This window comes from Desmodus rotundus, chromosome 10, assembly GCF_022682495.2.
Source record: "Desmodus rotundus isolate HL8 chromosome 10, HLdesRot8A.1, whole genome shotgun sequence".
Classification (NCBI taxonomy): Eukaryota; Metazoa; Chordata; class Mammalia; order Chiroptera; family Phyllostomidae; genus Desmodus; species Desmodus rotundus.
Genome location: NC_071396.1, coordinates 83,994,015 through 84,021,278, shown reverse-complemented (window position 1 = coordinate 84,021,278; position 27,264 = coordinate 83,994,015). Strand labels below are relative to the sequence as shown.

Below are 27,264 nucleotides of genomic sequence, written 5' to 3'. Positions count from 1 at the left end.
TTTATACTGGTTTCAGGTGTACAGCGTATTGCTTAGACAATCATATACATTACAAAGTGTTCCCCTGATTTTTGTGGCGCCCACCAGGCACCAAATGTAGTTATCGCGGTGTTATTGATTATATTCCCCATGCTGCACTTTACATCCCCTAGACTGTGTTGTAACCGCCAATTTGGATTTCTTTATTCCTTCACCTCTTTGGCCCAGCCCCCCAGGCTCTCTCCTTCCTGGCAACTCTGTGTCTATGAGTCTGTTTCAATTTTGTTCATTTTTATTTATTTTCTTCTTTAGATTTCACATATAAAGTGAAATCATATGGTGTCTGTCTTTCTCTGACTGACTTATTTCACTTACCATAATAATTTCTAGGCCCGTGGGAGCTGTCACAAATGATAAGATTTCATTCCTTTTTATGACCAAGTAATACCCCATTGTACATATAGTCCACTATGTTTTAAAGATTACTCTGTGTTGCTATAATGTATATCTAGTGCATTTCTCTCGATCATTTTACAGTCGTTCATGGTTGGTGGCCTCCGCATTTGACTTAGCCCATCTTCATTTAAATGGACACCTATATCACCTGAAAAATTAAACTTCAACTTGGCAACATATGAGGGGGGCCCAAATATACCTGGAATTTATTTTTTAAAAATCGTGTATTTATTCTTACATGTTTAAACTTCAGTCACCTTCAAAGTACCCTCCAACTGATACAATATACTTATCAAGATGTTTTTCCACTGCTCAAAACAGCTTTTAAACTCATCACTTTTGATGCCTTTTAGTACTTCTGCCATTTTTTGTTTCATCTCTTCCACACCAGCAAAATGTTTCCCCTTGAGTATTTTTTCATCCAGAGAAGCAAAGTAAAAGTTACTCAGGGTAAGATCGGGTGAATAGGGAGGGTGGGGCATGGGAGTCACACCGTTTTTGGTCAAAAACTGCTGAATATGCAGCATGGTGTGGGCAGGCGCACTTGTAAATCACCCATCATGAAATGGTCAAATGCACTGAGTTTTCAAAAAAAAAAAAAAAATCATTGAAGGAGAACGCAGCCTTTCACAACAACACCAGCTGGTATGCTGATGCAGATGGGTTCATAAAATACTCACCTAGCAGGGGAAGCCTATAGTACAAAGGGCTTGCCCTCCAGAAGATATTTCAGTTTGGGGGGCATCCTCCTTATAAAGATAATTCTGGACCCCCAAAATAGAAGGTGCAGGAATAGAAAATTAACAGACCTCTAACTTCCTATAATGCAAGACCTACATGAACCTCATTTAATTCAAGAAGGTATGGGATAAATAAATTTGGACATTGTTTAAGATATTTTAATAGCTCTGACCACTCTGTAAAGTTACTGTGTCCATTTTGAGAGTACAGTACTTTAAAATCCTAAGCATCTCACAATTTTTTAAGGAGCTAGAGACATTCCTGAATTATTAATTGACTGTGTCTCCTCAGTTAGTGCCTCTGCTGGAAAAATGAAGAAAATGCTTTCCAGCAGTTTCTCTGTATATAGGCATAAGTACAACCTAAATTGGTCTTGAACGAGAGGTCTAAATTGGAACTTTGTTTTGCACGATACTTATATTTTAATTAAGGGTCTAGAGCATGGTCAGCAAACTTTTTGTGTAAAGAATAGTAAATATAGGCTTTGCACTCCACTCGGTTTCTATCACAGTTACTGCAATCTGCCCAGCAGAGTGGAAGCAGCCTTTGACAACATATGAGTGAATGGGGTGATGGCGCTACAATTACATTTATTTACTAAAATAGGCAGTAAGCTGGATCTGGCTGGAGAGTCATAGTTTGATGACCCCAGTTCTAGACTATGATTTTTTTCATACTGGGATTAAGCTATTTTGGGGGAATAGATGCATCTCAAGATGAGTATTCATAGAAAATTGCCTTAGGTATTCTATTTTATTTTAAGTCTATTTTTAATTACAGTTGACATACAGCCTTGTATTAATTTCACATGTACAATATGATTCAACATTTATATACCTTACAGAGAGATCTCCTCAATGTTTTGTAACCCTTTATCACCATACATAGTTATGATAATGTCAGTGACTCTATTCCCTATGTTGTACATTACGTCCTTGTGACTTATTTTATAGCTGAAAGTTTATATTTCTTATTCCTCTTCCCCTTGCTGGCTCATCTCCCTGCCCTCTGCCCTCAGGCAACCATCCATTTGTTCTCTGTATCTATGAGTTTGTTTCTGTTTTGTGTTCTCTTGTTTTCTTTTACAGATTCTACACATAAATAAAATCCTATGGTATTTGTATTTCTCTGTCTGACTTACTTCACTTAGTATTATGCTCTCTAGGTCCATCCATGTAGTCCCAAATGTCAAGATTTCATTCCTTATGGCTGAATGATATTCCATTACATATATGTATCATGTTTGTTTATTCACCTGTCTATGGACACTTAGATTGCTTACGTGTCTTGGCTATTGTAAATAATGCTGCAGTGAACATAGGGCTGCCTATATCTTTTTGAATTAGTGTTTTCTTTTTCTTTGGATGAATACCCAGAAATAGAATTACTATGTCACATGATAGCTCTATTTTTAGCATTTTGCAGAACCTCCATACTGTTTTCCATGTGGCTGCTTCAGTTTGCATTCCAACCAACTGTGCCTGAGGGTTGCTTTTCCTTCACATCCTCACCAACACTTGTTATCTCTTGGGTTTTTGGTAACAGCCATTCTGACAGGTGTGAGGGAATATCTCATTGTGGTTTTGATTTGCATTTCTCTTGTAAATAGTGACATTGAGCTTCTTTCCATGTGTCTCATGGTCATTTGTATGTCTTCTGCCTTATGTGTTTTAAATCCTATTTCCACTTGAGATACATTGCAAGGTGTGAACGGTGCCCTAATGTGAAAAATGACATCAGGTGATTAGAGATACCTGTGATTTTAATTTCTTAGAAAGGGGAATATCTGACTGAAAAAAGCAAAAGAAAAAAACCATTAATAATAATAATATCCATCAGGATATTTTGTTAGACTAAAAATTATTTACTGTACTTATATTTGTCACCTCTACAGCAATAGTCCCAGTGATTCCTCACCCTGCCTCCCAAAGAAAAGACACTGAGACTGTTTCATTTTTTTTATTTCAAAGAATTTTTTTTCTCTGTGAGCATCCAGTTTATTTTGAAAGACCACTGTGTTCTACAGGTCATTCAGAAATTAGAGCATTCATACTTATCAGTCTAAAATCTTAAAGACTCGGTAATTCACATCCAAGCTTAGGAAGTGGTGTTCCCAGAAAGGGTGCTGGGCTGAAATGAGACTGGATCCTAGCCTTAATCCCACTCCCTTCCTCTGTGACTTTGGACAAGAAACTGACTGTTCGGGCCTTATTGTTTGATTGCCAAGGAAAGCATTTTTTTTTTAATTTCTATTCCTTATGGACTTGCACCAAATTGTTAATGCTCTCCCTGGGGTCTAAACATGGTTGTTGTTTGTGAAGAGGGGCTTTAATTTTCTACTTCATGTACCTCTCTTTTTTGTGTGTATAGTATAATCAGTGTGCATTATTTTATAGCAAATGGATTTTTAAAGACATATTTAAATTCTAGTATAACATGAATGTTGCAATGAAATTGGCATTAAACATAAAAAATATTTCCAAAATTAAGCAGTTTTTACAAACATCAGGTGAGGTCAGGGTACCTGACCACATCAGCAGGGAGTTACAAATATCATATATCTTAATTTTCAATGAGTTTACTTAATTTACACCATAGTCTATATTCTGGAACCATTTAGGTCAGTCTGTCTCTCATTTGTCGTAAAGTTTCTGGGTCCTGTTCTTACAGTCTCTGCATTTACGTAGTCCATTATTACTTCATGATAAAGTTAGTTGATAATTCCTTAACTCTTTTTGCTGATGACCTTTTAAAGCTGCATAATTAGAAGAAGCTGTGGTTATTGTATTGGAATCTCTACCCCATGGGCCGCCGAGGCAGCGCATTAATTCTCTGCATCACCCACTCCCTGTGCAGTGCCATCAGCACAAAGATATTATTCTTTGTAATTACATAAAGAAAGGGTCTATTTAGTGTTAACTGACCTTTCTGTGACTGATCAGCCTTTTCCACCAGTGAAGTAGAAATGTATATCATTAAAATGTGAGTAAATAGGAAACCTTCTAAATCTTAAACTATTCAAATCAGGAGGTGCACATGAAGAGGAAATTGTTCAGTTTTTCACATGAAATGGTGGAAAGAATAGCAGACTTTAAAACTATATTTTAAAATATTGACCAATTGAAATATAATTAAACTATGATAGTGCATGGGAATATTTAAAAAGGAAATAATATGCAAATATGTTTCTACTTACGACCTTAAGCAGTGTTAGAGGACACATTATTAAACTCCAATACAGACTCAGGATTAAAATTTAAAGTTTATTAATGACTAATAAATAGCTTTAGGAATTATTACTGTGACTGTCATTTAGAATATACATATAATTTAACCACCTAAATTACATAGTTTAACTTGGAGAAATTTATTGGAAATAATTACATGATACTGGTTTTTACTCTCTTTTTCTTGTAACCTAATTTGTTTTTCTAATCAGTTGTACTGAATACTTTGAGGGGACATACGATTATATGGAAGGAAACTGGATCAAATAGAAATGTAATAGCTAATATAGGTGCATTTGTATACCATTTCCTAAAGCCATCGAGTAGTTAAAGGAGAAATACTACAGTCAACATGGAGGTATTTGTTCCTTTTTAATGAACACACACCCCCTTAATCAGGTGATTTTTAGCATTTAACAGGCTGCTGTGTTTCTAGGCCAGGTTTTCCTTGCCAAGAACACATACAGGGCACTGTATATGAAATATCTTCAGAATCTGTTCACAAATGAACTCTTCCTTGAAACTTAGAACTAATCTCTCACGGAACTCCTATTATTATTTGGATATGCTTTTATCCTTTCTTCATGTATAATGTATTCTGATGAGGTTAGCTGTGTGAATGCCTCAATTCCCTTACCTGATTGCAAGCTCCTTCGGCCCTGAAATTGTGTATTTTTTCATGCTGTTATCAATAATTCCCAGTCAAATATATACAATGAACACAGTAAAAAATAATAAGGAACAAGCAGGGTTAATACAAAGTATTCATAAATTCCCAATAAACCTTTTTCTGAGCTCCAAGAGGCAATGCCATAGTATCCATTGGTACATTTTTCAGTAAGTCAACAGTAGCTAAATTTGTAAACACGCCAGGGATCTAAGGTAAGGAGTGCTGTATGCGGTCACAGATGTGGGTGTTGGAGGGGGGCAGCTAAAGAAAGTATGGGCCAGGGACTGGTTTAGCTGGTCAGCTAACGTGTGGCAGGCTGTCATCAAGCAGTGTCATAAAGTTGCTATTTCACCTCTCACAGTGTCTCCATAGTGCTTGTCTATTCAAGTTGCTCAATGAGTATTTTTTTAATTTTAAAAAATATTTTATTTATTTCTAGAGAGGGGAAGGGAGAGAGAAAGAGAGGCAGAGAAACATCAATGAGTGGTTGCTTCTCGTGCGCCCCCCACTGGGGACCTGCCCATAACCCAGGCACGTGCCCTAACTGGGAATTGATCCGGTGACCCCTGGGTTCGAAGGCCACATTCAATCTACTGAGCCAAACCAGTCAGGGTTCAATGAGTATTTTTTAATAAATTAGTGAATACAGAGCATTTTGTCAAACAATAATATGTAGAATTTGAGGCATGTAACAATGTTAATGCAGAGGACTGATTTGTTCATTTAAAAATCAAGAATGTTCAAGACTAATTATCAGAGAACTCATGTTGGACAAGAGACTGGTTTCCATGGCAGCACAGACAAAGAAGTGGGTCTTAGGAGAGTTAAAACAGTTATTTGCTACTTTGAGGCTTCAGGGTATTGACACATCTCATTCCTACAGACTTGCTCCTTGGAAACACTGGGGAGAACCTTCATTTTCTGTAGTAATTGGTGTATAGATTTTAAAAGAGCAGCAATACAATAACACCTCTATGTACACAGTAGGTGATATACTTAATAAAATATATGTTTTCTCCCTGTCTGTTATATTGTTAGAGAATTGGCATGTATTTTCAGCATTTGTGTTCACCACACTAATTCCCGTGAATCAAAAGGAACGTTTTTAAAGTGACAGTATTCACAGAGACTTGGAGCCTCCAGGACCCATTTTATTCTAAAATCTATCCCCTACACATTTTATGAATTAGTCTTAGTATCGATGCCTGCTGTAATAACATCAAAGCATTCCTGAGGGCAAAACTATCAATGCAGTGCCCTAAACCGGCAGAAAGATGTCAAAGGCACATGGAGACTGTGGGGACTGTGGAGCCCCCATTGATAATAGTATATCAGCGGTGTAACGGGCAAGCATGCATACAGGATCACATGCCGCTGAAACAGTGGTCCTTGGAATGAAGCATTGTGATGATAGGCATCAATGGGATGCTAAATATGTGGGTACACTTTATTGTTGACACTATTCGTGAAGAGGGAGCAGAACATGTAGATTTCTATGAAAATCTAATACACGAGTCAATAGTCCTATAGGAGCCAAGAGAACATTGCTCTCGACTGACTCACCCACCTGTACTGAGATATATGCTGACCTGTGTGGCCGGACAGCTTTTATTCCTGCAAATAATATGGCTCTTCTAAGGCTCAGGTCACTGATTATTTTCTTCCATGAAGCCTTTTCTGACCTTGCTCCCTGCCTGATAGAATCAGTTCCACCTGGTAGAATCAAGTCAAGATACCTCAAAAAATACCATCAATAGACTTGTTTATACTTCTTCCTCCCCCTACTCTAGCCTGTAATCTCTGGCGAACAGAGGTTATCTTTTTAATTCCTGGGATAGCCATGGGCCTGGACCCATAGAGTAAACTAAGTATCTGCTAAACAAATGTTTCAATGAACAAATAAATTAATGAATGAAATGCTAGGTGTGAGAATGCTCTGGAGTAAGACTGATCAATAAGTACCAGTAATACAGCTTTTGTTTTCTGGTGGTTGTGGTAGGAAGTCATTTCGGGTGGGATTAAGATGAATGTGGTGCCGCCCAAGGCAGCAGAGCTCTCGCCAGATGCAAGAAAGCAAGGAGCTATCTGTAGTAAACTGTGAATAACCAAGAATCAGGATACAGCAGACAGATCTTCAGGGAAGATCATCTGAGGCAACCATACAAAATCATATCAGGATAGGAGAGCTAGAATTAAACCTGGGTCCAAAAAAGCTCTCTTATAATATGTAGTTGAAAGAAGGACCTGGCTAGGCCCTCTGCCTGGTGAACTGGATTCAGTTGCCTGTATTCAGAGTAACTGAGGGTGTAGAGGACGCATTACTATAAATTTAGCCATAGACACCAGGGCTATTTTAAGTATTTGTAAATAGCTATGGTTTTCTACATATACATGTACAGTGCTAATATTTCAATTACAATCATCCATCTAGAAGGTTTAGATCAAGTTTATTTCTTGTAATCTTTGCCATTAGTCCATCTTAATTTTTTTTTTAAAGTTGAAATGGCTTTAGACTTCCTCCAGGGTGGGTGTATCTGGCTGGACCTCCGCAGGTATTGGTGAGTAACATTATTCTGCTGCATTCAACCATACTCCAGAATTGCGCAGGCTTCAGCTATGAAGTTCAATGTACTTGGGTACTTGGTCTTGCCAGTGAATGCATCAGGCCTAATCAAATCTTGAAATATAGAGTCATGGAGAACAAAAAACACAAGAGACTGGTTAAATGCTACCAACATGCCCATTTTGACTCCAATGAAAAGTAGCTTCCAAGGAGACCAAGTTCTAATTTCCTTCAGCAGCCCATTTTATTGATGGCAACAAGCTATCTGTTAGCCAGATTATAAAAAAACACAGTCACTCAGTGGAAAAAAGACTTAGAAAAAAGTAATCCTGTAATTTGATTTGATTTTTTAATGTCATTAGGTTTTATAAAGACAGCATCACGTAGTGTTGAGGAGTGCTGGTTCATGTTTATGAAGGAAGTATATTAGGTGGTAGAGAGAACCAGATCTGGAACTGCTCTGCCTAGATGCAAAGCCCAGGTCCTGCACTCAATGCTTGCTTCATCTTGCACCATGTACCTGTTGTTTCAGCTGCTGTGGTCACATGACACCCCCAAACTTCATGGCTCATGATTCCATGCATCAGCAATTTGGACGGGACACTGCAGGGCCCATTTGTCTCATGTCTCACACATTCGGAACCAGCCTATGGACAACTCAGAGACTAGGGATAGAGTCATCCTCAGCCAACTCATTCCCTCACAGTGGGTGTTGACTGCAGTCTGAGACCTGAGCTGCGGTTGTTTGCTGGAACAACTACCTATGTGGCCTGGATTCCTCACCACGTGGTAGCTAGTTCTGAGGGTGAATAACCCCAAAGAGAGGACCAGGCAGAAGCTATATGCTTTTGTCATAAACTAGCTTTTTTATAATAAACTAACTTTATTTTTAAACTGCCTTTTAAAATAAAATAGCCTGGGAAGTCACTTCATTAATCATTTTCACCATATCCTATTTGCTGGAGAAGCCACAAGTCTATTCAGGTTCAAGGGAAGGAGAACTAGACTATGTTTCTCGATATGGAGTGACAAGGTTCCAGAAGAACATGTAGCAGTGAAAATATTTCTGTGGCCACTTTTGAAAAATATAGTTTGCCTCACCTGACCTCTCTTTGTCTTATCTTTCCTTTTCTGTAAAATGAGAATAATATAACTGAGACAATGCTATTGTCCTAGTTCTTTATATTGTGTGGAATTTGTAAGTTAACATTCAGCCCTATTTCTAAATCCTCATGTATTTATCACAAGGTGAAACAAAAATAGAGGATAGGGGCTCTATATTTTTGTCCAAAAGAATCCAAAAGAATCTCTGATTGTCATTCCCTATTCCCCACCTACCCAATGGGAGAGGGGAAGGAGAGGGGGAAGAGAGAAAAATAAACTGTACATGGGGAAAATGGAGGAAAAGTCCAAGAGGAAATTCACGGCGTAAAGATCAGGAAAGGTCAGCTGAAAAAGAATGGAGAACTACTATCTGGGTAACTTGAGGGGTTCTCAATCTGCCTTCACTTTTCAGCGTTTTTGGTGACAGAGGAGGAAGCCAGGTCTTTCTTTAGTAAAGGATTCTCAATACTTTTAGGATCACAGGCTAGCTAATTTAGCCGACCCAAGAAAAACGCTGAGTAGTTTCAAGGGGTTCATATAACTTGTAAACAACAACAATGTACCCAGGGAAGGAAATCTTGCTAAGAGTATAGACAAGGCGGTATATCCTTAGACTAATGTTCAGTGCGAAAATATATTATGAGATTTTTCTGTATACAATTAAGATCTTCATCTCTCAAGTAATATGGCATCAAATAATACAAATGTGCTTCATTGTAATAGGTGGTTATATTGCCGATACGTTGTTTCATAGCAGTGGGCATATAAGCTGTGTAGTTCTAAAGTGCTTCGTATCTGCATTTCCTAACTGGCGATCTGTTTTCGCTCATTGATGTAATGGAAACCTGCGCACCCATGTCAGCTCTGCGTTGTGCAGTATGTCTCAGAGATGAAACAAATGGTGGTCTCCCATAATGGAGCCTTTCATGGAGCATGTAATATAATTTTTTTTAGTCCTTTATACACGTAATTTTTATTTCCTAATGAAATATTGGGATGCTCACCATGTTTCTTCTCTTTATCAAGCCATATTTCCAGGGTTTCATCATCTCAATAATCACTCATAATGGGAATTGAATAAATCTGCCAATAAATCTGGCTTTGAGAAAGTGTTATATTTAGAACTTTTGTATGAATTTTATGCATATTGAGAACAAATAAATGCAAAATATTTAGAATTCTACTTTCTTATTATATATTTGTGTGATTTTAATATAAGTCTTTGCTACAAGACCACAAATTCTTGAGGTTCACAATTATATCTCAGGGCTTATCATATAGTAATTAGTAAATAAAACCATAAATAAGTAACTGAATGAAAATGAATAAATGAATCACTGAAAGAAATAATATTCTAAATCAACTCAGAGCACACCCATTTTAACCTACAGAGTGCAAATAAAGGTTTTCTAATGGTTTTAGAAACAAAATCTTTTTCAAGTTGATATTTAGCCCAGACCTTAAGTAGAAAGATTCTACAGATAGGATTCAGCTGGGTTTGAATTTAAAACTACATGAAAGTCATCACCTTTCTTCTTTTACTAGTTTCTTCTCACCCTTTTATTATACCACCAACCCTGACTTTACTGCCCCCAATAAATATCCTCTACTGCTCCTATGTTATAAGATGTTCAGTTCTAGTAGTGGTGGCATTATTTCTCATGGACATATTTCTGCCAATAACGATCATTCCCTTGTTTTACATGCATGTTACAATACTATTGGTTAAAATTAAAGTAGAGTTGCGATATGGAACCACATTTAAACATAACTTTCAATGCCGGCAGAATACATGTATTTAAAATTTAAAAAAAACCCTTAAACTATATTGCACATCTGAAGGTCACTGACTTTCAGGAATTGGCAAATCCTTCTATATATTACTGATAAATGGTAATGTATAATGTCATGATGGATATAAAAGTGTTTTGAATATTCATTGGAATAACTACATAATTCAGTTTCTTGCTACTTAATTATGGTGTATAAAACAATAAGAACTGATGTGATACAGAAATGGAAAATATATTTATTTGAAAGTAAAACTGCATATTACACATTGAGCAAAGGATAAAGTACCAAGGATATCCCCAATTAAAATTCATTAAATGGGTTAATGAAAAGCCCACATGGCATCCCTCTCAAATTTAATGTTTACAGTAGCCAGATAAGGCTTGAAAGAAAGATAATTGAGAAATAGAACACCACAGGTATCAGAATTATGCTCATGTTAAATCACACAAACCAAAAACTCAAAATTATTTCTCCTCCTGCCTCCAGAACATGTATCAAAGTTTTAAGTTAATCACTTGAGGATTATATTTTAATATTAGTGCTAAGATATCAAAAAGAACTGTGACCCTCTTTTTAAAAGTATTTCCACCAACTAAAAATATTCATAGATAAACTTTGTCTTTCTACTAAAAGATAATTCTATGGATTTTAGGCAACCTTACTAGATAGAAGTTTCTGAAGTTTTAAATTATTGTATTAGGACAAGACCATTTAAAATGGTTGTCAGTCCATCATTCTGGTTTTTTGAAGAACAGTTATGACACAGTATAAATCATTAGGGATCGATATGGATACCAGGCTTGCCTGAGAAATTTGTTTGTTGACCTTAATAAATCTTCAAGTGTGTAAATACAGAAATGTTTGTATAGGCAATTTTCTGCTGAATTACATTTTATCTATGCACATTCTAATACCACAGTATACGTTTTTAACAACTTACACTAAAGGTTTGAGGGAATGGCAATCACATTTTTTTAACTGTTTCACAATTGTTATTTTTGTATCTGGTTATTTAATCATCATTATCATTATCATGATTAATCTGCTTTTAAGTGTTTTGAAAACTTTACTATAAATAATTTTGTAATGAATAAAGCTTTTTGCTTAGATTAAACTCCCATCAGAGGAATTACTGGAGTAACATTTTGAAAATATTTAAGGCTGTTGATAAATTCCATATTTTTTGAAGGAGCCAGAGAAAAATTTCTGTGCTAGAAATGTAGGACAAAAAACAGCAACTAAACTGAATTGACACATCTAACTTCAAATGGTAGATAGTCCCCAATTTGCCGCTGGGTAATGGTGCAAAAGTTGTATTCTAAGTGGTTTGTATTAGATTTGACATGAGGGTGTTACAAAGTTCTCAACTATACACAGAATGAGAGTTAAGCTTTAATATCGCTAAAGGATACTAGTAACAAATAATGGGTCTCTCTGTATGCTTCTGAATTTTGAGTTCCTTGCTCCTGTCTTTTACTCTTTCTCTCTCTGTTCTGAGTGCTTCCTGTGAGTGCCACCATTCTGAAACTTTTGGAAATAGGATTCTAAGTACCCACTTGTCTTTGGCCTATTTGAGCAGTGGGGCTTGAAGGAAGTGAAAAGAGGATGGGAAACTGGAAAAAGGCTCCTGGGATGCACAGTGGAGCCTTCCAGGCCTGGGTACTTCCTAAAGCATATGGAGGGAAGTCCTGAAAAGAGGGGAACAGAAGTTAGACAGACACTGATAAATCAACAAAAAAAAAACCCCTGCATCAAGAAAGAAAATTATGAAATCCAAGGAGCATATTGTTGTCAGGGAAATATCCTTTTAGTTTTATTATTTTTCTGCAATATGTAATATAATACTTTTACATATAAAATAAAAGTTCAAAATAAAGTCAAAATAAAATAAAAATTCAAAAATAAATTTAAATGATTTTAATTAAATATATCTATATATTTACTTTCTAGAAACTACAAGATGATTCACTAGAAGAAAATCGACGTTTAGCTCAAGAGTATCAGAAATTACAGATGACTTTCTTATCAGAAAAGAACCATTATTTCAATCTATATGATAGACAGTTATCACTCGATGCTTCAATTAGAGATAAGAAACAGGTAGGTTTTTATTTTTTTTATAATTACTTACTTGACCTATGTAATATAAAAAGTAACAAGTGGTAAGTCATGGGATTTTTTTATCTGAAGGTGGCCCTTTATATGTCACCAAAGGATAGCGTGTTTTGGGGGGTTTTTTTGGTAGAGTTTTATATTTTATCAACCTTTTGAAATTTAATTTTGAAAGGGTACTCAGGAAATAAATACTTATTTTCTAATCTACCATTTTATACTAATTTGCTGTTAATTATTATGTCCTAGAATACCAAATTTTCATAGTTCATAGATTTTCATATGTTATAGACCTTAAATTTCAATTTTATCTTTAGGAAACTTCCCGTGAGACATCTCTAAATCTTCCTCATGATGCATGGGCTTCAATTTTGGTTTCTATTTTCTTTTAAATATGGGACTTAATTAGAAACTTGGAGAAATAGTTGACCCTCTCTGGTTGCTACAAATCACTGGGAATTCAATTTTGTAAAATCTTCTACAATAATGAAAGTGGAAGAATAAAACATACAATATACCACAATAAAAAGGGAAGAGAAAGCTTTATTACTAGAGTAGTGAGATGTACCCACTTCCTGTGTATTCTTCTCCAGACTCTCATGGACAAGAAAATTTATTTTTCTTTGAATTTTTGTTTCTTCCCAGAATTTAAATTTCAAAATATAGATGCATAATTATTTTAAACAATTTATTTAGCCATAAGAACTAGTAGACTGCTAATGGATCCTTTGTGTTATCATTGTCACCCATATGAGGAGGACCCCCAAAACAGAATTTATTTATTAAAATACCATGTATCTATTTTCATGTTTAAATTTCAGTCACCTCCAAAGTACTCTCCAATGAATGCAATATACCTACAGAGACATTTTTTCCACTGCTCAGAATAGTTTTTGAACTTGTCGATTTTGATGCCTTTTACTGCTTCTGCCATTTTTTGTTTCATCTCTTCCACATCAGCAAAACATTTCCCTTTAAGGACTTTTTTCATCCAGGGAAACAAAAAAAAGTTGCTCAGGGCAAGATCAGGTAAATTAGGGAGGGTGGGGGGTGGGGGGTCATGCTGTTTTTTGGTCAAAAACTGCTGAACACTCAGTGCAGTGTGGGCAGGTGCACTTGTAAATTACCCATCATGAAATGGCATATGTGTTGAAAGAGTCTTCAAAAAAATTCACTGAAACTGAATGTAGCCTCTCACAACAACGCCAGCTGGTACACTGATACAGATAGTTTCCTAGAAAACTCACCTAGTGGGGGAAGCCTGTACTACAAGAGACCCACCCTCCAGAAGATAATTCCATTTTGGAGGAGGAATTACTGTATTACTATACAGTGATACTTGTATTACTGTATTACTATACAGTGATACTTGTATTACTGTATTACTATACAGTGATACTTGTATTACTGTATTACTATACAGTGATACTTGTATTACTGTATTACTATACAGTGATACTTGTATTACTGTATTACTATACAGTGATACTTGTATTACTGTATTATATGTAGTTTAAAATACCACTACAATATTTATCCCTCATTTTTATGGACTGTTGAGAAGACACACAACCAGGATTTGAACACAAGCTCTACTGATACTAGCTCAGTGATCTTGGCAAGTAATTTACATTTTCTGACTTGTTTTCTCATCTATAAAATGAGATTTATCTCAGAAGAAAATTGATAAGAAATAACAAAGACACATCCATAGTTACTTTAAAAATAAAAGTGCACTGTGAAACTATCAGTAACTGTTAAATTCATCTGGTATACTGCTTATAAACACCCCTATGATTCTCATCCATCTACTCTTACTACAAGTTAACACTTCCAAATATATTGAGAAAAAAAGTATTGAAATTTGTATTGAAAATTTGTATTGAATCAGTAACAAGATGAAGGTGGATCAATTTGTAAATGTGCTTGAATAGAGAATATGGTTCTTTATACCAAAGTCTTAGTGTCCTCAAACCATTGTGCAGTGTTCAAGGATAGGATGTATCCACGGAGCATTTGTCTCATCACTTCATGCATTTGACATTGTTATTGAGGTTAAACATGTTCTATTTGTTTCTGAGAAATAAGGAGAAGATCAGTGGCTTGTCCTGTATTTTTTTTTTCCTAATCAGAAGGAAAAGAAAAAAATTACCTATACTTGTCAGTTTGTACAGAATCCTTTGGTGGCAAGTAAATATGCTAAGTACCTGTATAAGTAGTAATACAACCTAATGCCTTTAAGAGAAATTTCTAACATAGTATTTGCATAATAAGAACAAAATTGTCTTGATGTCATTTTTGGATTCAAAGCAAATCTTGATTCAAGATCCAAGAAGTGAACCTTAGTTTGAGCACAGAGTGGGGCATGCTAGGAGATTGGGTTTATGTTTGTGATGATCCCTTAAACCAAGCACTTTTAGCACACCTGTTTCAGGGAAACTTTAAAAGATTTATTTGTACTTCCATTCATTTTTCATTTCCATCCTTCAGCGATGGAGGTCATTAAGTGCAGGCTGCCCTTGTCAGTGTCATGTAGGATCAATTTGCTGCAATGGACAGAGAGGCCTTATTGATGCTGTTAAATCTGTCAGTGAGAAATCGTATGTCATTAGCGTCTGATGCACTGCTTACAGGATGGAATTTGGCCATCAAAACTGCAAAAACCCTCCAGCATTTTCGTGCATTCCCTGGATACTGATGCATTCCCCAACTACGTAGGTTTTAATCTCTTGACTGACTTAGTTTTAGATCCACAAAGACACTGTTCAACCCTGATTCCCTTGACAGATAAAATGGATCTCACTTTTAGGAATTTTTGTGTATCTTTTTCCCATTTTAGAATAATTTCAATGCTTTTGAATATGCATTCCTTTTGGCATAGAAAATAATTATATTTTAAGCACTATGTTTCTTAGGGAGTATTATTCTCTCTACACAAATTATATGTTTTTCATATTTCTATGTGTTTTTATGCCAAGAGCAGCAAAGAAAATGTAATAGAGTAGTAAAGCAAATTAAATATAACAAATAAGAATGTTCCCTTCCTTAACACAGTTTTATATGCAGACGACTCAAATATTAGACTGTTATAGTATTATTCTTGGTAATAAAAGTATGTCCACTTCTTTTGCACGTGCTTCTTGATTGTTTCCTGTACTTTTAAAATTTGCTGTGATGGATGTCTCCCCCTTTAAAAATCAGAAGTAAACAAAAGCGATCATTCAAAATTCTTTCCATGTCCACGGGCAATGAAGAAAAATATCTGAAAAACAGGTTGTACTTCTGTGTGAAAATAGACTTTTTCATCAACATTTTCAAATAGATATCTTTTTTAAAAATCCACCAATACATTGATAGAATCGTGTGTTTGATATAATTGCTGCTTCCAGTTCTTCAGGCCTACAAAGGAAGGTAGGCTAAGCACGTTGATCTATTCTGCTGGCTGCAAACAAGATCTCTCCCCAAAGTGGTTAAAATACATTCTCAAATTTTTGTAAACCACTTGTAAAACTTCACTTTGCCTACTCCAATTCTCCGTGCTATTAAACTGAGAGGATACAAATTGTCACAGAATCAGTCAGTGCTTAACAAGCACTTATGTGGATAGGTGTCTGAGCCGTGCAGTTTGCAAACGTTACCTTTTTGCTATCCCTCTGCAATCCTGGAAAATGGTCTATTATTGCTATTGTTATCATTGCTATTATTATCATCTCCACTATAAGACATGCCCCTGAGACCGAGAGGGTCATAGGTCACCCAAGTAGAGGGAGACTGACTGTGATGGGCAGTATCTCATTGTATTGCGTGTTTACTTGCATATATTAAAATTAGGCTCTGAGTGGTGAGTTTGTGTGCTTGTTTCAGTACAAGAAATAGAAATAGAAATTTATTTATTTTTGCCAGGAAAACCATAATTTTAAAATAATTTCTGCCTACAGCAGCTACTTAAAGACCCCGTCAGTATCACTCCTCCCTTTCTTAGGACATAGGTATGTGTGAGCGCACACACTCACACATACGCACACTTGTTCTAAAGGAGTCGCCACACTCCATAGACTGATAAGCTTGCATTAAATTCTGACTGTTCCCATCCTCTGAAGAACTCTCAAGAAATCTCTGAAGAGCTTTTGTAATCCCTGAGACAGGAGTAGAGAGCTGGTCATCTATTGTTTTACCTCAATGAATCTCCCTTCTGTTGTCGAAACTCTAAATGTTTATTTCTATCTAACACTTTAAAAAATGTCAGTACCAGTTCTGAGTGAATTGTAGACTTATGTGTCCTTATGCAATTTTGAGGTGATCTGCTGGAGATGTTTAGCAACAGCAGCTTTCTCATGTTAACCACACAAGAACACATTAAAAGTGATGTGTAGAGTGTGATTAGATCCCTGGTATATCAAAGACATTCACAGTAAAATTTTCATATATATAAATTATATATGTGTAAGTAAATATTGAATATGTGTAACTATACATATATAAATTTTCATATATGTGTGTATATATAGTATACATGTATATACAGATTATATATATACATAGTCCGTGACTCCCCAGCAAGGGCTGTTTTGCTCCCCAGGGATTCTGTGAAGGCCTGGCAGTGCCTGCAGACATTTTTGCTTATCACACCTGGGTGGGCTTGGGGTTGAGGCTGGGTGCTGTGCTCCTGGTGTCTAACAGGTAGAGACCAGGGACAGCCTCCTCACAAACACACACACACACAAATTTTCCAGCCCCAAAATGTCATGTCAGTACACCCCAATATATAGAGAAAAGGAGATCTAGACATACAGATACAGATACATATATTGTATAAATACAGGAGATGTATATAGATAATAAGGCACAATGCATGTCATACCTCCTTTTAATTTTTTTATTTAAATTTTTATTGTTATTCAATTACAGTTGTCTGTATTTTCTCCCCATCCCTCCACCCCACCCCAGCCAAACCCACCTCCCTCCCCCACCTCTACCCTCCCCCTTGATTTTGTCCTTGTGTCCTTTATAGTAGCTCCTGTAAACCCCTCTCCCCACTATCCCCTCCCCACTCTCCTCTGGCTATTGTTAGATTGTTCTTAACTTCAATGTCTCTGGTTATATTTTGTTTGCTTTTTTCTTTTGTTGATTATGTTCCAGTTAAAGGTGAGATCATATGGTATTTGTCCCTCACCGCCTGGCTTATTTCACTTAGCATAATGCTGTCCAGTTCCATCCATGCCATTGCAAAGGGTATAAGCTCCTTCTTTCTCTCTGAAGTCCTAGAGGAAAACATTGACAGGAAAATCTCAGACATTCAACACAGCAACATCCTCGCAGACACGTCCCCTAAAGCAAGGGACATAAAGGAAAGAATAAACAAATGGGACCTCATCCAAATAAAAAGCTTCTGCATGGCTAAAGAAAACAGCATTACAATAGAAAGAGAACCAACAGTATGGGAAAACATATTTGCCAATGGTACCTCATACCTCCTTTTTAAAGACTTAAACTCCATTTGCAAGTTAAAGATTCTGAGAAGTCCATTTTAAGAAACCTGTTAGTTTTGTTAACCCTAAATTTCCTATTGGGAAACCTGTTTACAACTGAGTATTCAGAGAATTAAACCTTGGAAAATGTTATCCTGTATAGAATAGGAGAAAATTTCATATCAACAATCATACACTTGGGAAGTTTTGCATACATATAACTTTGATAAAGTAAAAGTGTTCTTTATATTTCCTGTAAAGTTCTAGAAAAACTCGGAGTATTTTCAAGTAAATAGATTATGATCCTTGGAATCCATTCAGATTCAAAAGCCTGACTTTACTTAATGCCATACTGCAGCCATAAAATGAAATAATAGTTTTTATCACTCAAAAGCCATTTAAAAATTACAATAAAACAAGTAAAATGTTCATTGTATGCACCTTGTATAATAGGTATATTTTCTACCTAGGCTTGTCTAATGCATGACTTACAGCTGTAATTGATTTGCAATTCTGTGGAAACATCAGTATAATGATCTTTTTTTTAGTTTTGAACTACACATATGCATCACAGTGACATAAACATTTGAGAAAGCTGCTCTTATTATCACCTTTCCCTTAATTTACAGAGGTGTGTCTTATAATCACTTACTAACATACACATTAATATGGAAAATGCATACTAATATGCTAAATGTTCTCTTGAGGTCATTTGTTCTTTCTTCAGAGTGTTACTCTTATTGAAAGTGAGGAGGAATATCTATGGACAAGTTATTTAATCCCCCTGAGCATCTGAAAAAAATGAGGTCATTTGTTCTTTCTTCAGAGTGTTACTCTTATTGAAAGTGAGGAGGAATATCTATGGACAAGTTATTTAATCCCCCTGAGCATCTGAAAAAAATGGGAACACTCAAGTCTCCCCACCACCTGTAGTAAGACTGTTGTAAATAAAGATAGTGGTAGTTATCACGCAGGAAGCACTTACTACATGCTGGGCACTTCACAAGCTTTTATTCATAATCTTATTTAATTTCTTCAACAACCCTATGAAACATAAGTATTTATTTTAAATATAAAGCACCTAAAATAGTTTTCTACAAACTGTATATTTTACACGTACAAAAGAATGACTATCGATATTGTTATCATTCTTTATACAAATATGTGTCCTTTACTTCTTGTAACAAATCTTGGTGTGGCTAACCTAATATAAAAGGCCTTTTAGTCTATAATAGCTATAAAATGGGAAGAACTGTGGGGGGAGGGGAGGGAAGTATAGGGTAATAGTGACATTACGATAGTCAGTTAGGAAAGCATGTAGGTGCTCTGAGGAATAGAGCAATGGACCAACCCTTCATTGGCCGGGCAAAGCTGACAGAAGGCCACAGTACAGAAAGTCCCATGTACACGTGTCTATGTGAAGGTGTGAGGGGTAGACTTAACAATGGCACGCGGGTTAGTCACAGTTATGTCCAAATCTCATACTAAGAAACACCAGTTAGCCCGTAGTATTTATAAAACAGACCCCATTCACAATAGCTATAACAATAAAAATTTCCTAGAAATAACCATAACATGAAATTTTATTAGATCCTTCAATACAAACCTGTAAAATTTTGAGAAAGTTGGAGAAGATGACAATAAAGACAACACATGATATAACAATACACAATGTTTTAATTTGGTGGAATCTGGCATCTTCATGTTTCAATTTTAAAGCAATTTCAAAGAACCCACAATTACTCCAGTTATGACACAACTGAACAGGATTTTTTAATATCCCTGTTTCCAGAGAAAATATTGTGTATAAAGCCAAATGTGCTCTACTTATCCATATTCTGTGTATTCCTGTATAAACCTGATTTTCTTACTAAGGAAGGAGTTACTCAATTTTTTGAGGTTAACTAATTCTTTAGCCACTAATTTACAAGGAATATTTCTTCCTTTTTCTTGAAATAGACCTGAATAAGTTACCATTAACACACACACACACACACACACGAACATTTTACCAGCACCATCTGACCCTTTCAATATTTTTTGAAAAGTGACTATGAAAAAATATTGTAGACAGATAGACATTAAAAATGTTTCCTTTTGTCAGCTGAAGGGTAGCTCTCAAAGCTTTTCTATCAAAGTAATCCTGACTATTACAGATGTCCTTTTTAAAATCTTTTACTATTCCATGATAGCAAATCACTGACTAACAGAAAAGACACACAGCCAACACATTATCTGAGAAAAGGAAAGATAATAAAGCAATGTATAATATAGTTTTAGAATTTTGTGAATTTCTGTCAGATATAAAGTCTTTCAAATTATTTCCTTTGGTGCTGGTAATCAGAGTTGTGTGTTCTTTCAAGGAAAAATTCTCATTTTAAAAAACGATATATTCAATATACTCATAGGTTATTGAAAAAAGTATATAAAACAAAGCTGCTATCTGCATGATATACATAGAAAAAGAGCAAAAATGTTATCTGTAAAAGCAGAAAAGAATTTGGCTTGCTTGACTTTTTGTACGAAGCATGCTACAGCAATCTTTTGATTCTAATATGAAACTATAGTAAGGATCATTGCACTAATGCATGAGGATTTGTGATAATGTTGCAGAAATTTTACTGTCAAAACTGAACTGCAGTGTAATGACTTTTGTTATCATGGTTTCTAATAACTATTCAGCATGAATTGACCCTACATATGTTTTGCTGCAATAATGTGTCAGTAACTCAAAAAGCTAAAAAGGAAATAAAAAACAGTCAACACAATACTGTGTATGATGACTTCATGATGTGTCTCCATTCTTACTATTAATAACATTAAAATGATTATAGCAAAGACACTGTGCAAACTATAAGATCACATGAAAACAAAAGCCTAGACACATTGTGACAGTTCTGGCCAAGTAAACCTACCAAGCACCTGTCTCCCATCAGCACCTTATTACTTGAAATCTGTTACTCTCTGTTGTTGGGAGCCTTTGTTTGATATGGTTCCTTTCTTCCCTACCCAATGTGTTAGTTTCTCCTCTCTTTTATGAATTAACTCTTTTCTTCCTCCCTTCCTTCTCTCTTTCTTTTTCCTTCCTTCCTTCCCCTTCCTTCCTTCCTTCCTTCCCTTCCTTCCTTCCTTCCTTCCTTCCTTCCTTCCTTCCTTCCTTCCTTCCTTCTTTCTTTCTTTCTTTCTTTCTTTCTTTCTTTCTTTCTTTCTTTCTTTCTTTCTTTCTCTCTCTTTCTTTCTTTCTTTCTTTCTTTCTTTTCTTTCTTTTCTTTCTTTTCTTTCTTTCTTTCTTTCTTTCTTTCTTTCTTTCTTTCTCTCTTTCTCTCTTTCTCTCTTTCTCTCTTTCTCTCTTTCTTCTCTTTCTTCTCTTTCTTCTCTTTCTTCTCTTTCTTTCCTTACTTTAACATCTCTTCATTGCAGTAAATAAGAGAAAATAAAATAGTTACTATTATACACCTCTTTTATGGCAGGCACCATGCTATGCATTTACCACATATGTAAAGCACTGAACTTTTAACTTAGCATAACATAGCCAGTTACAGATAACGTTATCATTATTATTCTGTTTTATTATTCAGTTTACAAAACTCTATTATAAACAACTAGGAATTTCCTCAGGAAACTCAGGGCTACTGTAACAAGGCACCGCAGATTGGGTGACCTAAACAACAGAAATGTATTGTCTCACAGTCCTGGAGGCTAGAAGCCCAAGATCAAGGTGTCAACAGGGCTAGTGAAAACTGGGAGGGAAGAATCTGTTCCAGGCCTCTCTCCTTGGCTTGCAGATGATCATTTTGTCTCCGTGTCTTTACATTATCTTCTCTCTTTATGCGTCTGGTCCAACTTTCCTCTTCTCATAAAAGCACTAGTAATATTGTTAGAGCACACTCTGTTTTTAAGAGATCAGTAGGTTTGATTATACACAGAGATGATAGGGGAGTGTGTGGGAAAAGAGGTATTCATAAAATATTAGTGCTCTCATTGTCCAAAATGAAACTCAGCAACCTATTGACATCCTCGCCATAGTTACTGTCTTTCTTCCTATTAAAACTGAAGCACTTCGGCTCCAAACATAGACAAGCCCCCTTCACCTGTGCTCTGCACTCCATTCTCTTTCACCTTTTTACAGCCCTCTTCCATACAGTTCCCCATGTTTCTATATCCTGATTTCTCCTCCCCAGTAGATTATCCCCATCATTATACAGACATGCTGTACTATTTAACATCTCAAAACCTCTTTTAACTGCACATTCCCTAGAGTCCTTTATTTTTTGGTAAAAGTTTCGGCATGAGTTCTCTATCTGCATTGGCACTCTCTCCCTCATCGTGTCTCGTTGTCTTCTGCTTTGAAGTCCCACCCGTAAACGACTTCCATGATGTCAAATCCATGAAAGTCTATTTGGCCCCCTCCTGCTCAATGGCTCATCAATATTTGATCACTGTCAACCATTCTACTGGAAGCATCTTCGGCCTTGGCAGTAGCACCATGGTCTCTATTTTTTTCTCCCACCTCACTGGACACTCTGTATCCCCTGTATTAACCGCTCTTATTCGGCTCAAGTACCAGATGTTGAGGCACTCTGTCCAGTGCTTAGTGGTAGGATCCACTCACTTTTTTGTGGAATGTGGAGTCCATCCACATTCTCTCTTTAGGAGGATGCTTAAATATGGATGAATTGCACAGGCATGTTTTTGAGCAGAAGAAAGAGAGCACATACCATATATAAACATACACAGACTGTATATACTTTATGTATATATATATATATATATATATATACACACACACACGTATATAAAATCTGTGCTGTCAGAAGTCAGGTAGTTATCCTTGGTGGGAAGTAGTGGCTAGAAGAGGACATAAAGGGGGTCTAGGAAATGCTGATAATGTTTCCTTTCCTGACCTGGTAGATGTGTTCAGTTTGTGAATAATTCATTGAACTATATACTTACGATGGGTACACTTTAATATATGTATGCCATAATTAAATTAAAATTTACAATCATCCAGTGACTTATGACCACATTCAGAATCCACACTTCCTGCTTTCCTGCTCTGGCCTGGAAGACTGCATAATCCACTCACTTCCCTGCTCATATCACTCTGACTCACCTCGCTCTGCTCTAGCCAAATGCTATTTTCTAATACTGGACCACCAAACTCATTCTCAGTATAGGGTCCTTGAAATTTCAGATCCTTCTAGATGTACATCTTCCCTCAAATTTCCTATATCTGGCTTAATTTCACCATTTCACCCATTTAACTATCACACTGAAAGTCCCCTCCTTGGGGCAGCCTTTCCAGAGGCCCTGAAGTTGTCGCTCAGCCACCTACTTTCATGTCACTTTAGTTTCTTCATAGCACTTCACATCTGATATTTTATTTTATGTTCATTTTGTTTATCATCTATTCCTGCCACCTGAATGTAAGCTTAATAAGAATGAAGACCTTATTATCTTATTCACAACCATAACTCTAGCACCTAGCGAAGTGCCTGGAAAATACTTTTTCAGTTACTAAATGATGCCTCCTAGTGGGCAGGCATCATTTAGTAACTGAAAAAGTGTCTAACACAGTATTGATGCGGACCCGCTGACAGCATTTCTCATTCTGGGAATTTCTAAGAAAATAATCTGAAAAGTCTGCAAAGATGTATGTATAATGATGTTGATTACAGTGCTGCTTATAAAAAAGAAAAAAACTTCAGCATGTTTAATACACAGTTACATGGATTGTCTAAGCCTGTAGTTGGCTATAATTGGTACACAATGGAGTATTATACAGTCTTTAAGAGGAGTGATACAAATAGCCGTGGTACATATTTAATTGAAAAATCAAGCTATAATTCAACAGGTACTGTATGATTCCTACTTTCTATTGTCATTTATATTAGATTTTATTACATTTATTTCTAGAAACCTGTATGCCAGTTTTTAGCCTGTGGCTGGTTTTCACACTCTTCTTCATTCCTTCATTTGTTTATTTCATTTTTATAATGAACGTTTATTATTTCATGATATAAAAATAGAACACTGTTTTTATGTGACAAAATAAAATATTCAAATTAATTAGTAAGCATTCCAAAGTAAATATCTCAGGATTGTGAAAAATATAGGACACCTAGAAGAAAAATTTAGAAAATTTCACATTAGATAAAATCCTAAATGCCCCCAGATCCCACTGTAAATTTTTTTTACTAAACTTCATTTATTTTGCTTACTTAAAATAAATATAATTAATGTTACAGAATGTAGTTTCAGTTATTTTCATGAGGTTTTGTAATTTTTTCTTTACAGGTTGTATTCTATCTTTATACAAGGGTAAGGTGGACCCTATGTGACAATCTGAATTAATGTTTAGAGAAAGAAAAGGAAAAAACCTACAGCATCCCTTAAAGTATATATTTATAAATTTAAAATCTTTTTTAATGGTGACGCCATGCACACACTAAAGAAATAAAGAAACATTTTAATCTTCTTTCAGTTAGGTACACCTGACATCAATACAAATTCGAGTGTGGATTCTGTTTCTGTGAGACCTTTGGAATGTCACCCAGCCAGCTTCTTTCCTCCAGTTCCCTTTCTTCTTTCTCCGTATAAGGTGCTGTGAAGCTTAGATGTATGTGACAGCCCAGCCTAGGGGCGATGGCATTGTACGTCCCCCTGAATATGTGTTGACCATGGGCTAAATAACTCTCCTCATTTCATGATTTCCTAATGGGCATCAATTTCAATATCTTCTATTGCCTGAAACACTTTTGAAAGGCATATGCTCATATTTCTCTGAATTATTTGTGTTTGCTTGCTTTTTAACCATGTTTCAAAAGGCAGCTTGAATTCTCTGGTTACAAAAATAATACATACACAAGCAGAACACTTGAAAAACACAAAAATGAGCAAACTTTATCTTTGAATTCATTTAAAAGTATGATATTAGTGACAAAAATAGGAAACAAGTATCTTGATGGTAATTAGCTAAAACAAAGAAAAGGCCGAAGCATCTTTTTTTTAAGTCCTTGCCTGTCTTACTCCTTTTAAGACTTTCCTGTGGAGCGCTGCCAGTTTTCACGGTGGCATCGTGTTGTTGATTAACATTGTAATAAGTTACAATGTTAACATTTGTCAATTAACATTGACAAATTTTTTCCAGGTATCTGTTTTGTGTGCTTATATTACTCCATCCTTTCAATTTTTACCTCCTACCTAGACTGACTAAATAAATTTATAATTAGCTGGAATGTTGATGAGCACATCTAAATTACTTAATGCAGATCATCTAATAGCAGTTGACTAGATGATCCCCAGGAACCAGCTCCTAGAGCTACACAAGAATATTAGTGCAACTTCTAATTGAAACTTCATTTATCCTTCACTTATCCTTTAACTGAATATTCAAGAATGTTGTGTGTCCACCCACCTAAAAATAATGTGGCTGAGGTCATATTTTTCCACGTTTGTCAATGAAAATGTGACAGAGCAGATTCCAAGACCTCCTGAAAGTGAGACGGATTGTCACCATCATTTTTCCTTGTCTCTGTGGCCTGTAATGCTATCACAGAACAAGATTAAATGGGTCTGGCATGATTTGCTATTCAGAAAACCATGTTGGTGTTTCATAGAACCCACAGTTTTCCAGGTGATTAAAATGTGATTGATCACTTCTTCTGGTGTCTTCCCAGGCAACCAAGTAACCACGTCCAGTTTTATTTTCTTTTTTACATCTTTAATGGTATATTAATGTTTGGTATTTTCCAAATTACTTTCATTTTATATTTAAAAAGCCCTTAACATACTGCAACGCCTCCTTCTTCTTGATTTTCATACAGACAGCTGCTTTGCCTGTTCTTGTGGTTTTCATATATAGACAGATCTGTTTGTTTCCCTAATACATGTCTACATGGTGAGCTCATCTCTTCAGGCTCGCGTCCTTCCGCTGTGGCTATTCACTGTGCTCAACAGTTGCCAAACACTTCCTCCTAAAAGGCCGTGGTGAAGAAGTCATTTAACGGCAGCCTGTTTGCTGCTCTTCATTCAATAATTCACTGTAATTAAACAAATATTGGTGGAGCACATACTATTTTTTTCTTCTCCATCTTTTAGTATAGCTGTTGATTTTCTAATTCTTGTCCTTGATTGACTTGAAGAATTAAGGCCATATTCATGGTGCTATGTTGATAATAGCTCCTGTTCTATCTTTGTAATGCGTCTCTACGAATCTGTGCCATGTTTTATTTTGCATTCGTCTTTGTTAATCAGAATTCATTTAAATTGGGAGCACTTTCCCTTTACCTTTAATGCCATATAGATTTCTAAGTTTAACCAATTTTGTCTCTTGCTGTTTTCATTGCCCTTCTAATACACAGCCAGATTATGTTTCTGATGTGATTGGTTTATTGCCAGTGCCCTAACCTAACTAATATGTACGTTCCTAAAAGCCTCTATTCTAATCTTCATCACTGTACTTTAGAGCATCTGAGGTGCTAGGTGGAGGGGTAAGACAGATGGAAGGATGTGGACAATGTCCAAACTTAAGGTTTCGGTTAGTACACTTTGAAAAAACTTTCTCCACCCCTGAGTTTATGTCATTACCTCATTATCGCATGCTTCAAGATTTACATCTACCATAATTTCTTCAGCTACTTCATGTCAACAAAAAGCAAGATGAATCCAATTATGTTTACACTAAAAATATTGTTTCCAAAGTGATAGTGTCTCTGAATTACTTTTCCAGGACAGATCTGGGTAAAATCCCTCACCAATATGTGATCTGAATGAGAGATTTCCACTAAATGGGGGCATGATATTCTGGTATCATACTCTATATAGATGTCTAGCATGGCAAATCTTGAATATTTGGAAAGAAACACATCAGCAGTATTGATCATATACAATTTATAGATCATCTATCACTTTCATTTGGCCATATATTTGAACACCTGTGCATATTAGCTTTAGGAATTAGCTTTAAACAAAACAAACCACTGGGCGACAACCTGCTGGAGCTTTCCTTCCTCGTTCTAGCCCCTACTCGCCTCATCTCCAGTGCAACTCATGCTAAGAGTTGATATTTAAAATTTCCTATTTAAGGAATTTCTTGACAGAAGTGGAATGAATGGTTACAAAGAGAATAGATGCTATCATAAAGCCTTT

At 35.9% G+C, this 27,264-nt stretch overlaps 1 protein-coding gene across 1 annotated transcript in view; it reads left to right on the top strand.

Moving 5' to 3' along the window:
- Positions 1–27,264, top strand: part of CCDC178 (coiled-coil domain containing 178) — a 280,932-nt gene that overhangs the window by 178,866 nt on the left and 74,802 nt on the right. Inside the window, exon 18 of the mRNA XM_053912249.1 lies at positions 12,485–12,634. Within this exon, the coding sequence (XP_053768224.1) occupies positions 12,485–12,634 (150 nt within the window). The remainder of the gene's footprint in view (positions 1–12,484; positions 12,635–27,264) is intronic.